At 39.9% G+C, this 16,134-nt stretch overlaps 1 protein-coding gene across 3 annotated transcripts in view; it reads right to left on the reverse strand.

The window, feature by feature from the left end:
- Window positions 1-15,686, reverse strand: part of LOC111571748 (roundabout homolog 2-like) — an 85,984-nt gene extending 70,298 nt beyond the window's left edge. For 2 of the 3 annotated variants that reach the window (XM_023275053.3, XM_023275052.3), the window contains exons 1-2: window positions 15,151-15,686; window positions 11,054-11,380 (exon numbers count right to left, since the gene is read on the reverse strand). In XM_023275053.3, coding sequence (XP_023130821.1) covers window positions 11,054-11,380; window positions 15,151-15,205 — 382 coding nt within the window. In that variant the 5' untranslated portion in view covers window positions 15,206-15,686. The remainder of the gene's footprint in view (window positions 1-11,053; window positions 11,381-15,150) is intronic. The other variant, XM_023275054.3, reaches the window with a different exon arrangement.
- Between the last annotated feature and the right edge of the window lie 448 nt (window positions 15,687-16,134).

Consider the following 16,134-nt stretch of genomic DNA (forward strand, 5'->3'; position numbering starts at 1 on the left):
TTTCTAATAAATTTCAGATATTCACGTTCAAGAGAACGGCGCAACCGCTCTAAAAGCACCAGGGTATAATATATAAAATAGGTTTTAGAAAACAACTCTTGGAGTAAATTTATTAAAAGGACACTAACTGAAAATGTAACATGTTGAATTCTATCTCAGATTTCCACATTCATACAGCTGCTACTTCAAAAGAAATTAGAAAGCTACAACAAGCTTCAACAGAGGAAATTGAGTTAGTGTGCCTCTTCACGCCAGGCATATGTTTCTTCCAACCAACTGTAAGAAAGTGCACCAGAGCTCTTAAAGGTGTTTGCATGGTCCAATTAACACCAGATGCTAGCCCTTAGCTAACTTACCGAACCTCAAAATGCACAGACCTCCAAGGAGTGAGCATGGTCCAGTTAGCACCAGATGCTAGCCCCCATATCTCACTGTCTTCAGCCAAAAAATACCCATAAATTAGTTCTACTTGCCTGCCCTGGCCATCGCTATATTTACACTGTTATAAAATTAGACTGCCTTAAGCAGAGGAAAATAAGTCTATGTAGTTTCACTGGCTGGATGAATGAAATGCCATTGAAATGTAATGTCTTAAAGTAACACAAAGACCCAATAACAAATGATGAGACATATTCCAACAATTATATAAGCATTCAAAGTGTAATTTCTTTGTCAAATCATGGAGTTTTAATCAAAGACCTCAATTACATCAGGTATGTTTTTGGACAGTATATTTATTTATATAATTTCAAAAGGTATATCTTTTTTCTGCACATCTGCTGTGTTTTATGCATCTATGAACAAGACATAAATGAGGCCTAAGTTGGAAAAAACATCAAGTCTGACCCAAGCTGTAGGGTGTTTCAGCTTTCTCTCTGCTGTCCAATTGCAAAACCTCGGGAATCGGCCTTCCCAGCTGCACTGTCAAGAACAAATATTAAGAAAAAGGCGAGTAGTACCGAGCACCCAAAGGCGCATGATCAGATTTAACGAATAAAAACTGACATAATATAAACAGCAAACATCACACTAAGAGGAACATTAATGGAGCACTTCTGGGTAAATTTGAAGGTTTGTGTTTCAGCCCCTGCTTTGTTGTTGATCGCCTTAATGTAGCAGCTGTAAATAGTTATATGTAGCTCAGTGGCACACAAGTAATTGATGGCTGATTACAGGCTGCCTAGCAACAGCTAGATGTCCCGCCTGCAAAAGAGAAAAAGCATCACTGTGATTGGAATCACAAATGTAGGGCGGGAAAGCATCACTTTTTTCAGTGTAATCATCCCCTTATGCTTCTGCTAAGACTCAAGGCTGGAGACTTTATACAGTATTTCTCTGTACATTACCAGATCAGATATCATTGATTGAATTATGATAAAACATGGAAGAATGATATGTCTTAGTATTTTTATTGCAATATCTCTAAAATTTTACCGATTTGGCCCAAGGGGACTCTGCAGATGTGAAGATAACTACTAATGGTATTGTAAATGGACTGCACTGACACAGTGCTTTTCGGTGAAGACATACAGTAATAATGGCAAAATACCTAAAACACAAATTTCAACTCAACAGCTTATAAAGATCCCGTCAGAACAGCTGGATTTTGAAAGCTCAGTAGCCTGTGCTGGCTTAATGAATGCAAGGCAGAGGAAGGCAAACAGGGGAAAGGTACACATGGGGGCTGCTGGACTGGTAACAGATTGTGCAACGTGGCCAACCTATCCACTCATACAAAACACTGACAGGCTGCCTGGGAACACACAGGGCTGGCAGGAAGTAACTTTGGATGTTGTCAATCGGTAAGAGTGAAATGCAGGATTAATGCCAACTAGCCACTTTTCTAAAACACAAGAGAATGCTGCCCAATGAAAAGGCGGCTGAACCTTTGGTGATGTACTGCAGGATTTCTTTTGGAGCCTCACCACTAAGTGCTTAGTAATAGTAGGTGGCTGACCACCACCTCATTCCTGGTATCACAACATAAAAACCCACCCAGAACCATGCCTAGATCTATTGGATGCTGGGGCAAACACAGACACCTTCTAATCAACTGCCCATGCAGTTTACGCCAGTCACAAGTATGTCAGGTGGGGGATGAGTTATTCCATCCATGTGATGCACTCTGTGAGAGAAGAATATTTCATGCCTGGAGAAAGCATGACTTTGACTCTCAAATTAGGCTCACTATGCTATGTTGTTTACTGTATAGTCTACAGTGCTAAATGGCTTAGAGGAATGTTCGTCATTGAAAAGGACACAGTGACAAGGAAGCAGAGAAGAGACACCACACACACTCAGGGGCCAAATACAAATAGGTTTTAACATTTACAGCCTGAAATGTATTACGCTGAAATATTTTCAGTAATGTTTTTCACATGGGTAGTTTGCATATGGAGATTAGCAATATTTATTATTTATCAATACAGTTTACAGTACACGAGATAAGCATGGCAACGGCATCCTGATTCCTTTATTTGTAAGTGAGTTCTAAAATTCACGCTCATATTTTGAAATATTAAGCTTTCCAGTACACATATAAGTGTAGGAATGAGTCATCCAATTCAATGCTATAGGACTCATGCTCATGCTTGCACAGGCATGGGTCGTAATTATGCTGTTGGTTTTGATTGGTGAAATGTATAAATTGAGTGAAGGGGAACAATTTTATGTGACCAGTCATAACCTTCACACAGATGTTCTACATTCATTATCAGTTAATTTAAGTAACTAGACCCATAGTAATTCCCAATATGTTTGTTTATATATTTGTTACTTTTATTAAAAGCTTCACATATAACATATTCAGGTAACAGACATGTCATTTTTAGTTAGAGCTGAACTCTGCCAAATGAAGTTATAAATATTGCTGTTAGGAGATCGATCACTTGTAGTTCATTTAACATGATCTTGTTAATTGCTTGCCCAAAGATCAAAGTGAAATTTACACTACAGTCTGCACTTGGCAAAACACTGGTTGTAAACAAAATAAAACATGATTTTTTTTTTTTTTTTAAACACTGATCTGTGGCGTCTCACTGTTTATATTCAACCATTCAACCATGCAAGTGATATGGCTGTATGGATTACAGTGTCTGTCTGTTGATCAGTCCTTCTATTACACTCAGTTTGATTGCCACCACAGACAGAAATTCATGATTCCCAAAGGATTAATTCACATCTTATTGTAACCTTGAGTGTTCTGTTAGTGCCATGAGAATGAAAGAGCTTTCATTTAACCTGTGAAACATGTCAACATCTAAAGGATGGATGCATTATCATTAGGTACAGACAACTATGTTGATCTACTTACAGGTCAAAATTTCATATTCTATATCTTATATATTCTGCTAACTAATGACATTCTCGTCAGCTACAGCTGCAGTCTGTGTTTTGTGCTAAGAAACACGTTTTATCATGCTCAGATACTAAACTATGATGGGTGAAATGACAAATGCTCCACCTGCTGAACATGATCATGCCATTATAACTCCGCCAAGGAACACAGCGTTATACATTTGTCGGGCTGTTTGTCTGTCTTTCTGTCTGTCTGTTACCAACATTACACAAAAACGGACTAATGAATTTGGAGGACATTTTCAGGGAAGGTCAAAAATGACACAAGGACCAATTGATTAGATTTTGGCAGTGATGCGGCTTATAGTCTGGATCCACAGAGTTGTTAAAGATCTCTGTATTGCGAGATAGCAGCACGGCGTCACTGTAACTATGACAAGTGAACACTACATCAGCTGCCTGCTGACAATCACATGATTGTGATCCTACGACAAATCGAATGCTGCAGACTTATCCGTCGGAAATGATACAAAGAACAACTGATTAAATTGTGGGGGTGTTTCAGAGTGCCATCAATTCCCACCAACTGCTACATTTCTAGGTCACGAGATTTGGGATCCATACATAACCCACACGTGCATAACACACACCTGTGCTCACCAAAAGTAAATTTTTTTATTAACAGTTTCATCCATTGGAAATGATACGACTGAGTAGCCTTGGCAGAGTACTGCGCTCTCTGAGTGCTTTTATTTTATTTGTGTCAGCATGTTGTTAGCAATTAGCTCAAGGGACCACAGTGTCTACAGGTACAGTTCACTGTACAATGGTTGGGGTGGTTTTCTAGGGGAGTGCATCTACATAGAAAATAAAATATTATTAATAAAAGCTGAAAAAATAATCTTTTTTTTACTGGACAGCATTCAGATTTGGCTTTGTACTGCCACACAGAGCTTTGTGGTGCTGATTTAAATGGTCAAACAAATAACTGGTGTTGCTTCATGTAGTGCCAACAACTGCAAGACACTGCCAATAGAATACCTGTTTTTGATCAACATCATCCATTCTCTAGCCAAAATATCCCCATACAACTAACTAAAGCATCAATTAAGGCCAGAATGATAGCCACAATTATTTTGATCAATACTGAGATTAGGATAATGTATCACAACAATTACTGATTTTAGACAAAACATTTGTGTTGAGCTTTCACATTTAAATTAATAGAATCCTGCTTTCACTTTAGAATAAGACATACAATTTGTTTTTTCTTGACCTGAATACAGTTCATCTCTTAAAGGCAAAATACCTCACTTGCCAAACATCTGTTTATCACTAGACACTATTATTTCCAGATATTCTCTTAATACCAGGGTGCTCTAGACATTAGTTTGACGTCTGTGCTCACAGAATCCTCTAGTCTCCTTACTCAGCTATGGTAGCACAGCAGCTCAGACATGTTAGCGACAAGCGATTACTTTAAAAAGAGTGAAATAAGACTTTCTAATGTCACATATACCCAAATTGAGTCTTCTATCAGCAGAGCATGTATTTTAACCATCATGTGTGCAACCTATTATGTGTTTCACAAATAAAGAATGAAAAATTATTAATCTCAAAAACCCTTAACTTGGAGTAAGTTATGTTATATATCAATCTGACTTCGCTTGTAGATTAGTCATGGAAAATGAAAACCCTGCAAGTTTTCTTTTTCTGTCTAATAAATTGCAATGTCATATGTTATATGCAGATTTAAGTCTCACAGAGCCACTAGCATGGCTGTAGACTGAGGCTGCATTCCAAATCACATACTTTTTAGATTTACTTTGCGTACATCCTGTTTTGTGAAGTATTGTGCAGTAATATTGCGCCTTCCACTACAACTCTGGGAGCTGTCACCTCCAGAAGTTCTCCGATGATACAGCCATTGTTGGGTGTGTATCTGAAGGGGACGAGCGGGAGTACAGGACGGTCATCTCTGACTTTGTGGACTGGTGTGAGCGAAACCATCTGCAGCTCAACGCCAGTAAGACGAAGGAGATGATCGTGGACTTCAGCAGGAGGAGGACACCCCGGACTGCACCGGTGAACATCCAGGGTTTGGACATTGACATGGTGGACACATACAAATACCTGGGTGTTCACCTCAACAATAAACTGGACTGGACACACAATACAGAGGTTCTGTACAAGAAGGGCCAAAGTCGTCTCCACCTGCTGAGGAGACTGAGGTCCTTTGGAGTGTGCAGGACTCTGCTCAGGACATTTTATGACTCTGTGGTAGCGTCTGCTATTTTCTATGCAGTGGTCTGCTGGGGAGCAGGGAGCACTGAAAGGGACAGAAAGAGACTAAACAGACTGGTCAGGAGGGCCGGTTCTGTCCTGGACTGTTCCCTGGACTCCATAGAGGAGGTGGGTGAGAGGAGGATGTTGGCAAAGCTCACATCCATCATGGACAATCCCTCTCACCCACTGCATGACACTGTGGGGTCTTTAAGCAGCTCCTTCAGCAGCAGACTAAGACATCCACCCTGCAAGAAAGAGCGCTATCGCAGGTCCTTCATTCCATCTGCTATAAGACTTTACAACATCAGCATCACTGGCTGATGTTAACATAAACTGGACTATATCATTACCACCCCAAACCATAAAATTTGCACTGACATTCTTGCACTGCACATCTCTGCACTTTTAAACTTTATTTTTATTTTTTCTGTTAAGCCACTTTACCCTCATCTGTCACCCTTGTATATATTGTAAATATTATTACTATTGTTCTATTATTCCTTTATTCTTATCACTATGTCTACTGTTACATAAGCTGCTGTAACAATGTAAATTTCCCCTGGAGTGGGGAGAAATAAAGAACTTTATCTTATCTTATCTTATCTTAAGCTTTGACCGTCACAGTTTGTAGTGCAAAATGAGCTGTTATTTGACTGTGTGCTCTTCGTGGCTTAAGCTTATTTAAACTCCGCGAGATGCCGTGACGTATGTGATGTAACTACACAGCGGATTGTAGGTCAGAATGGCCAAAAAGCATGCTGGCTTGCATACTGCAAAATCTGACTGGATGTAATAAGACATCCTGGTATTTTTGGCATACTGCATTTGATGCACTATGTCTTGGGACAAACTAAATCTTTTTTCCTGGTGTACCACATAGTGTGGACGTATGGATATTGGAACACAGCCTTAGTGTTGCTGGGTTTTACTTGGCTAGGTTTTAGATATTTAATTCATGCTTCCAACTCCTCTTTTGCGTGTCAAGCACTGGCAGCTTGACAACATAATTTGTGACTATATTCAAGCGATGTACATGTATTTTTTGTAGATCTTGGCTCAGAAGGCATAGCTGTACTTCAAAGATTGAATTACAAGCTTTCGTTCTATTCCTTCTACTAAAATTTCAAATAAATGTCCATTCTGTTTAATCTTTGATCAAAAATAATTACCATAGTGCACCACCAAAGCCAATCCAGATACTAGATTTATGTAGCATTATGGCTGCTTAGGTTGCTGGTTTGTCTGCGACTGGGAGGATTTAATTGATGATTGTCTGGCTGAGTGACTGTACTTCTAATTCTCTTAGCACAGTCAAACAGAGGGGCACTCATCTTGTTCTTGAGTTTTGTGCTAATGAACACCCTTGCATCCGCCGCCCCTCCGCCCACACCTCCCTTCAACACATCACTGTTTATGTCTTGCTGTCCCCTCTTAATAGTTTGAGGAAGCCGTTCTAATTCCATCAGCAGCCACTCACTCTGATGATTAGTGCCAGTCCACTGGTGGCCTGGAGGTTGCACAGTTGTTTGTTGACGCTGCTCAGAAGTAGCGCTCAGCTGCAGCGTCTGAGTTAACAGACAGAGATGTGAAAAGCTGCCTCGGTGGTTGGCCAAGTGTGATTGTACACATTGACAGCAGGTGACTGTTGATTATTAAAACTGCATACTTGGCTGTGAAAATCAAGTGACATGTGGCAACACAATGAGTCCTGTTTGTCAAGCAAAAATACAAGACCTTTCTAATAATAAACAGACATGGCCTTATTTCTTGGTGAAATGGCTGATGTTATCATTTGTGTCAAATATCCACCCAAGAAGACTGCTCAGGAAATAGAATTTCAACAAGGGTGAAAATACTTCAGATTTGTGCCTCGTGATGGACTACCAGCTAGTACAGTAAATATTCCTAGATTAGCCTGAGGATCAAATTTGCTTCTCTCCAGTGTCTGTTTTTTTCTTTTGGTTTTCTTATTTCCAGTCAGAGAAAAAAAGAGTCGAGAATACTTATGGGTTACTTCGTTCTTTTTCAACTAAAGCAAGCCGTGTATTAAATGTAAAATACTTCCCTTGGAAATCCAACATTCTGGAAAATATCAACAATATGCTAAAAGATGTAACACAGAGGAACAAAAACATGCAGATGGAAGAAAAATATGTTAATATTGTCCCTATAGACACCATAGTTTGTTTTAAGTCACCCTGAAGCAAGATGATCAGACGCAAGAAGGGAATTCAAAAAGGCTTTAAAATAGTAACAGATATGTTAATGTAAAATAAAATAAAAAGAGGGGAAATAAATACTTGGTGAGGTATATATCATTATTTCTTCAAATTTAAGGAAAACTCACATTTTGGGTGATTGGCTTGTTTTATTTATTTCTTTTTTGAACCTTGTTTGCCATCTTATCCCCAGCCAGTTTAGAAGATCAATACCAAACTAAGACATACGGTATGATTTTGCTAGGTTGCTTTGTATTGATTCTTTGTCATGAGCTCCACAGTGAAACGTGTGGTGAAAATAAACGCATACAGATAAATGTTTTAGTAAGGAGTGGCTGATTTATAAGACAAACAAATGTTATGAGGTATATTATTTGCTTTTTTGCCAGACTGCCAGCTGTAGATTTGTCTGGCGTATCTGCATAATTTACATATTTTAAGCTTTGCTGCCATCTTAAACAGCTGAAGTGTTTGGAATGAATAATGCCTCTTCAGATTTCAGTCAGACTGAAGCTCACAAAATGCATGACGAACCACCAAAATTGAGCTTGTACAGCACAAATGTACCCAAGGGAGTAGCACCCCTCTAGTTATCTACATTTTCTAAGCCACTGGTTGAGATACAATGCTACAGCCCATTAGAAAATTTGAGGATGTGTGTGGACTCGTAAAGAAACAGACCATTTTGAGCTAGACTCACTGTCAGATCCTCCCCACAGCACTTTCATCTACCCACTTGCTCCCACCCGGAGCATTGCATGACAACTTTGGCTGCAGCAATACTGGCAGGAACCTGCAGCCCCCGGAGGAGTCATGCGATTATGCATCCCTGTAGCAATGATATTTTGAATTACACAAAGAAGACTAAAGGCTGCTTTGGTCATACTGTCTTTTATGTAAGAGAAGCTCCAGAAAAATCAACCTATTGACACTGTCTGCACATGAATAAACAACACTGAAAAAAATAGGTTAGTCGCTTTTTTTTTTTTTTTTAAACTGGCAAATATGATCAACACTGAAATAGCTTAATTTGTGAGGAAGACATTTGGCTGTAAAAGAGATCTGACAATGAGGCAACTGAGAATATTTTCACAGTAGTCAGACAGCAGGTACTGGAATTTAAATGTATTGGAAATGGTAATATATTCATGTTTAGGTGTATTAGGCTTAGGTGACTCTGCATGGTTCATATGAAAGCAAAGGAATTCAGAGCTAAAAGTATGAGATGTAGTCCACTGTGCAAACATTTATCCCTCAGGATGTCCTCATACACTACGGTGGTACTATCCTCATATAGAGCAAAATGCAACCAAACGGTTTGCATTCGGGAATGGCTTCAGGAACGATCCAATATTAGGCAATACATCATCCATTACTCACATGACAGCATTTCAAGGAACATTAAAGCTGCAGTGGAGCGAAGATTAAAGCACATTCCATATCTACTTTCTGACATTTAAATTTAGCTCCTGCATGTTTGGAAGTTCAAATTTACAACAATATACAAAATCTTGTTCGTTATTTTTCCTTCCATATATGTTGATGGTACATATGGCTTCCAACAATAGAGGGAAAAAAAACTATTTGGCAATAATAATTGCAGCTCTACAGTCACAAAGAATGTCACAATTAACTGGGAAAATGAGTTCAGAATGCCTGGTTGAGCTACAAAATACAAATGAGCTTTATTGTATTTAAGGAGAACCAGAAAATCCCCACAAAATCACTCTGACAGTCATTGTGTTCATAAAGTCGGCCTCTATTCAGTCGAGGGAATCAGTGAAGCAGCCATAACATTTGTCTCTTGACACTATTACGACAGTTTTGGGTCTCTGGGTTCTTTATGAGAGAGAATTATTCACTGTCTTCAAACACAACTGTACAGCTAAAGATGTGCAATGTAAATGTGCTGTATTGTGCAGTGTAAATTCTGATTACAGGGAGACAGGGATACTGCTATTGTAGTAATCAGCTGCAATATCAAACATCACAATGTCTCGTTTTATATGTGAAAGCCAATGCTATATCCTCTGAGACATGCATGCGCGCACAGACACACAGTTCATTACTTGTGGTTTGAAACAAAGGAGAGGAATCACCAGTAAAAGCAGACAACAGAAACACTAGTGTCTAATGTGGAAACGCCAATAAAAGACAAAGAGATGATGTGGTGCAGGAAAAAGCAGAAAGATCCCAGATAATGTCTCAGCTGAGTTGCTATTAGGTTCATGTTCTTATCTCCATTTCCCCTTTTTTTTTTCTTTCCATTCCATGATTTTCCTATAAAGAAAACTACAGATCCAGAGTGGGTGACAAATCAGCTGAAGTCACAAAAGCATTATAGAGACCATAATTCTGACTGGGAGACTTCTTTCTCTTATCACTACAGCATATAGTACATCATAGTCAAGTTATTAATTCCAATAATTCTTACATTCACCTATTTAATAACAGGCAAGAATATTTTAAAAAAAGTCTGAGCAGATAAATATCATGTAAATCTATAACCAAATTGTAACATACTCCTTGCCTGGAATTCCCTATCTGTGAGAATGACAAACAGAGAGCAGGAGAGACACTGTGGGTGTTTATGTGTGCACGCATGGATATCTGTGTGTGCGTCCGAGCGTGTGTGCATCTTGTTCATGGCAAGAAATCAGCTCAGTTTAGCACATAATGGAAATGCGAATAGCCCAGAGCGCCTCTCTCCCACACAGGGAGAGAACTGGCTGGGAGCTGGCTGCATCTTTCCAAATCCAAACAGTGAAAGGGAGTTAGCTAGGTTAAAATCCTGCCCCCTTTTCTCTCCCTCCCTGGAGCAATTCACAGCTCTGCCCATACATTACTCAAACAGGTCATCCAAACAGGTCTCACTAACAGTCTGAAAAACATATTCACACACATATGTGCACACATGCCGTGCACATGGCTAAGTATGCTCTCTCTCACACACACACACACACACACTTGTAGGTTCAGTGGAAAGGTGACGCTGCACATATTATGACAGATGACATCTTATATATGTATCTCATAGCACAACAGCCCCAAAATGTTATGCTTAATTTAAAATAAGCTCTACCTTTATCAGATGCAACATTAACACATTTTCACATTTTCATCTACCCCACAAAAGGTTACCAACCTCAAAACATACTGCATAACAATTTTTCTGTCATGCAACACTGAGATTTCCCTGACTATGGTATTACCTTTGTGCCCAGAGGGATATGATGAAAAGTCAGACTTACATGCTACTTCTAGAGATGCGTTCCGGCTTACGGCCTCTCCCAGATAGTTTCGGGCCACGCACACATAGCTGCCATCATCCGGTTTGCTCCGCCGTCCGTGGACGATGCGTAGGAAGAAGAGGGAGCCACTGGGCAGCAGCATGCGGTGGGAGCGGGGGTTGTCACGGTCCGTCTCAACGCGCTCCCCATCTTTGTACCATTCCACCGTGGGGGTTGGACGGCCTTCTGCTTTACAGTTGAGAGTGGCTGGTTCCCCTTTGGACACAATGAGGTCAGAGGGGTGTTCAACAATGCGGGGAGGAGAGTCTTCCTGGCGAAGGCGAGACCCTGAAGGGAAAAGAAAGAAAGCCAAAAATCCTCTTGTAGTAATAATCAGAATGTTTAAATACACATAAATAATGCATTTCAATATTAACAGATTTCGTTGAAGCAGCACTATGTTTGTGAAAAACGCAAGTAACTGTTTATGAGCAGCAAAGCCAAGTACGACTGAACTCCCTCAACAGACACGCGAAGTGCAAAAGTGCACCAAAAGGAATCTGTTAACTACCACATAACTGCTAATGTAAACAAGATAGCAGACAGACATATTGAGACATTTCTCAGAAAATATCTGTAGCAATATGCTTTCACTCAGACTTGTGGCTATGACTCTGAATAAAATGTATAGTGTAATTCCATTGCAGTTCTTGAAAGGAAAGTTGATTAGTATCAGTTTAGTTTTTTTTTTTTTTTTTTTTTACTGGTTGAGCTATAATATCTGTTACTACACTGAAGCTTCCATGTTGACTTTCACAGACAGGAGCTGAAGACTCATTATATCTCATTAGCTTTTTCATTAACACGTTCCATCAAACACTGACATCATCAAACATGTTGTCTCAGTGGGTGTAGAACAGCGACTGCTACATTTGTTTTTTTTCACTTTATGCTGTAATACTGACGATAAACAAAGTCTGCATTTCTCTTTCCTCCTTAAATGCTACATCATTACATTAGCATGCATAATATTTCGATTTGAACCCAAGTATTTGATAGTCAGTCTTGAGCAAATGTCATAAGAATGCCTAATCCTGACTACCGTGATAAGAATAATGTCATAATTTGGTGTAACCACAACCCAGATAGCAACCTTTACCCTGCTTATTCTTTCCATTTATTTGGCCATGTGAACACCTTAACTCCAGTCAGTGCTGTTTCATAAATTCCACCTCTAAATGTCACAGTGGAATGACCCAAATGTTGTGGCACGGTGTTTGTTTACAGTAGTGACAGCATCACAACTCTCATCTGCTTCATGGTGGATGAGCACATTATAATAACTGTGTTAAAAGGTCTACCTTCTCTGTTGTGCGCATGCAAACAAGCCACGAGTGTGATGTTAGAGTTGCCAAAACAGACTTTTTGGACTGTCACAAGGCAAATGAATAAATAAGATATAAATAAGTGAAAATGATGTTACACGGTCGCTTGTCTTTTTGCCTTTGATGGTGACAAATCATACAAATCGCAAAGGCAGCCATGATGACTGGCTGCTACACAACAACTGGAACAAAGTTGCAAATGTGAGTAAAATTGACGTGACAGTTTGTAATGTAAGAGGTTTGTTGACAAAAAGCATTCCATTAGCCGGCACCAACACGTCAAACGTGGTGATACATAGTGTTTTAAAAATGCTTTTAAAACCCTCTATACATACGTCTCTTGAGTAATAACATTTGTGTGGTTCCATAATGACAAACAAACTAACCCACAGTTTGTGGACTACTGACTTCTAATTGGCTGTCCCATTACCCACAGTCTCCACGGCAGCTAATATAGAGTTCAAGACTTGTACTGTCAGACAACAGAATTTAAATTAGATGATTTTTTTTTGTTGCAGTTGGCAAACTGGTTCAGCGGTTGGTACTCTAATCTAGCAGCAAGAAGGTCCTGTGGGGTCCTGTCAGTCTGTTGGCGTGTGATGGACTGGCATCCCATCCAGGGGGTTTGCCTGTTTTCTGCTCAATGCTTGCTCCATGCGACCCATGACCCTGAATGTAAATGAGTGGGAACAGAAGGAATACATTTGGATTTTTTTCATGTAACTCCTTCATTTAAAACTGCACATTTTACCAGCTGAATAGTCCAGTTCTGAGGGTTACAAAGTCAATGCAAATTTCGACAGACTCTTAAAGTGACATTTTTTTTTGATACCTTTAGATACAATTAAAATATTTATGTTGCCAAAATGTGGCTTAACTAGTGGAGGACTGCCTCAGACCTTTAAGCATCAATCTTTGCGTCTTATTATTCTCCACAAGTACGCCTGTTTATGGGGATCTGTCCGTGGTGCTGAAGCAGAAATTCAAGGTCTTGCAAAAAGAAAACTGGTCGTTTAAAGACTTGTAAGCTGAGAGCAGCTCTGATAAAAGTCAATTTAGGGTGGCAACTTTCAATCAGCAGAGTTCAGTGGGACTCAATTCAGGTTTGTAACTGAAAGATTAATTTGAGTGTCAACCAAAGGGCACTTGCCATTCTGGTATTTTTTAGGTATAAGCTTGAGATGTCACAATCGCGAAATTAGTCTGCTCATGGCAAAACTGAAATCAGCAAGACAGGCACCTTTTCGATGCATCAAAAATAAGAGTGTGCTCATGCTGCAAACTCTCATCATTATGCTCTCTAATAGATCACAGATTGCCTGCATTTCTTCCACAGGCAGTCAGTTAGACAAGAGCAATTAGGGATTACTTGTGTCTCCTTCACACAGATGTTTCACTGAATTTTGACAGTAAAATTGAATAGGCGGAAATGCATGCTGAGCACCTAGTCTGTCACATACAGCTTCGCAATCTGATATTGACCAGTGCAGCAGCCATGTAATTAGCACTGTGTTTGTTAAGCTTTAAATATTCAGTTTCTGTTGACAGTGTCAACAAATATATGGGAAACGCGCTGGGCCAAACATTGGAAGACCTGTCAACAGCAGTTCAATACAAACTGCAGCCTCCAAAATGACTTCACAGTTCAATCAACAGCCTCTTGACATTATGTCAACACAAAGCTGAGCCCTGCGAGCTTCATAAAGATGGGATAAATATAATTTCTTTGCTTTGTTTAGATCACACTGATATGCTGTGCCAAATAAACTAGTAACTCAGCAGTTCCAGTGTCAAGGAAACACCCAAATCCACACCCACTTTATGTGCTGTGTAGTGCTTACACCTGCACTGCATTTACTCTACTGACACACATTCACGTTTTTTTATGGGCTTCAGCAGGAAAAAAGTAGTACAAAACACTTCATGATAAGGATATCACATCTTGTTCAGATTCTTAGGTCTAGGTACACTTGTGTATGTACACTGTGAACTGTGAGTGTAACCTACATACACAGACAGTCAGGGGGGAATGTCCAAGCTATATGAATAACCACCATCCTAATTGCACTTTCAGTTATGAAACACACAGAGTAAGCTTCATTAAGTCAACTGAGCGACCTGAACAGTAGGCCAACCTAGATCTGACCCCAGATAAAGAGAATTAAAGCAAACTATGTCTGAATAAATGAAGGCTTGCAACACTAATTTTAAGGGCTTAACAAGACAAACAGAATTTGAGATTTGTGGAGTCCAGTTGATTAATAAATAATGTCCTTTCCCTTTTAGACAATACAGAAAAAAATCTATTTGGCTGCCTTGACTTTATTTTTATTGCCAGCAGACATTTCAACACTACCTGCAAAAACACTCCCATATTTCAAGGCTCTCAAGGGTTTAATTCTACTAAGAAATGTGTTCACTTAGGGCAGCCTTTATAAATAAATGAGCAACTTTCGTCTACCAAAGCCATTCAGTAGTTGGCATAGAACAGTAGCCCGTACATCAGGACTAAATTAACCAGCTACTATATGGTGCATCCTAAGAATTCAGGGGAAACAACAAATTGACTGTAAATCATGTGCAGGAGTCAGGAGTCGGGTTCTTCTTGCTGCACTTTAGCTGGAAAGACAGAGGGTCGACTACGCTTCAGGTCACATCCCAGCGTGTTTCCTGCAGCTTAGACATGATTGAAACCATAATGTAAAGTAATAATAAACGTTTTCATAAACTTACCATCGGTTTGGGTGTACAGAAGTCCACTGAGAAATAAATACTGTAGAGGACCCATTCTGGCATATTGGCCTCGTAAGCTATCGGCGCATGAATTCCTCCTCAAGCAGAAAAAAAAGCAATCAATTAATCGATCGATCCCGTTTTCACTTGTGCGACTTTGTGGCAATTTACTGTTTCGAGTTAGTGAACTAAAACAAGCAAGACAGGTACGTGAGCCGCTGAAGTGAAGCCGTTCTCATTCACATGTCCGTTCTTCCTCTCCAAGAGCGCACCAGCAGCTAAGCCGTGGACACGTTGGCAATTTCTGCAGTCACCAATTGCAAACATCACCGACGCCCAAAGACGCTCCAGTTACTGACGGTTCTCCCGTCCGACCGCATTGTTCTGACACTTTTTTTTGTTTTGTTTTTTACCGGGTCCGACGGCAGCCAAACGCATCCATCCTGACGCGGGACAAGTTGAGGGATGAAAGGTGGGGATGGGATTCTGTCAGAGGTGAGTCGCTGCGCGGTGCAGCACGCCTCAGCCCCTCCTCTCCGCTGCTCTGCCCTGGGAGAGACGAATGGAACATGCACAATAAATGTGAACACTAAAACTCAGGAGCACTTTAGATTCTGGACAATTGGATGGCGATAAAGAGACTCATCGGTGTTTGTTTTCCCCCTTTATTTATTTATTTATTTTTTCCAAGGAGACAGTTTAACGCAGACTGCTGATATAGTCACTAGGCACGGTCTTTGCAGCGTGATCAATATGTATGTAAATGAAAGTCTGCTGCTTTGGCCATTTTTTCTGTATTCGTTTTCTTTCATCTATTCATTAAGTCTTCACTGGACAGATTAATGTTGGAAGAGTATAGTGGATGTGCGTAATTATTATTTCACTGTATTTAATTGCAACTCCTGTCTTCATTTGGATTCCTTTTTCATTCCCTTAGTGTTTTTCCAACTTGCCCCTAGCATTTTATTAAAATGCACCATCAGG

Source organism: Amphiprion ocellaris, chromosome 14, assembly GCF_022539595.1.
Source record: "Amphiprion ocellaris isolate individual 3 ecotype Okinawa chromosome 14, ASM2253959v1, whole genome shotgun sequence".
In the NCBI taxonomy this organism is placed as follows: Eukaryota; Metazoa; Chordata; class Actinopteri; family Pomacentridae; genus Amphiprion; species Amphiprion ocellaris.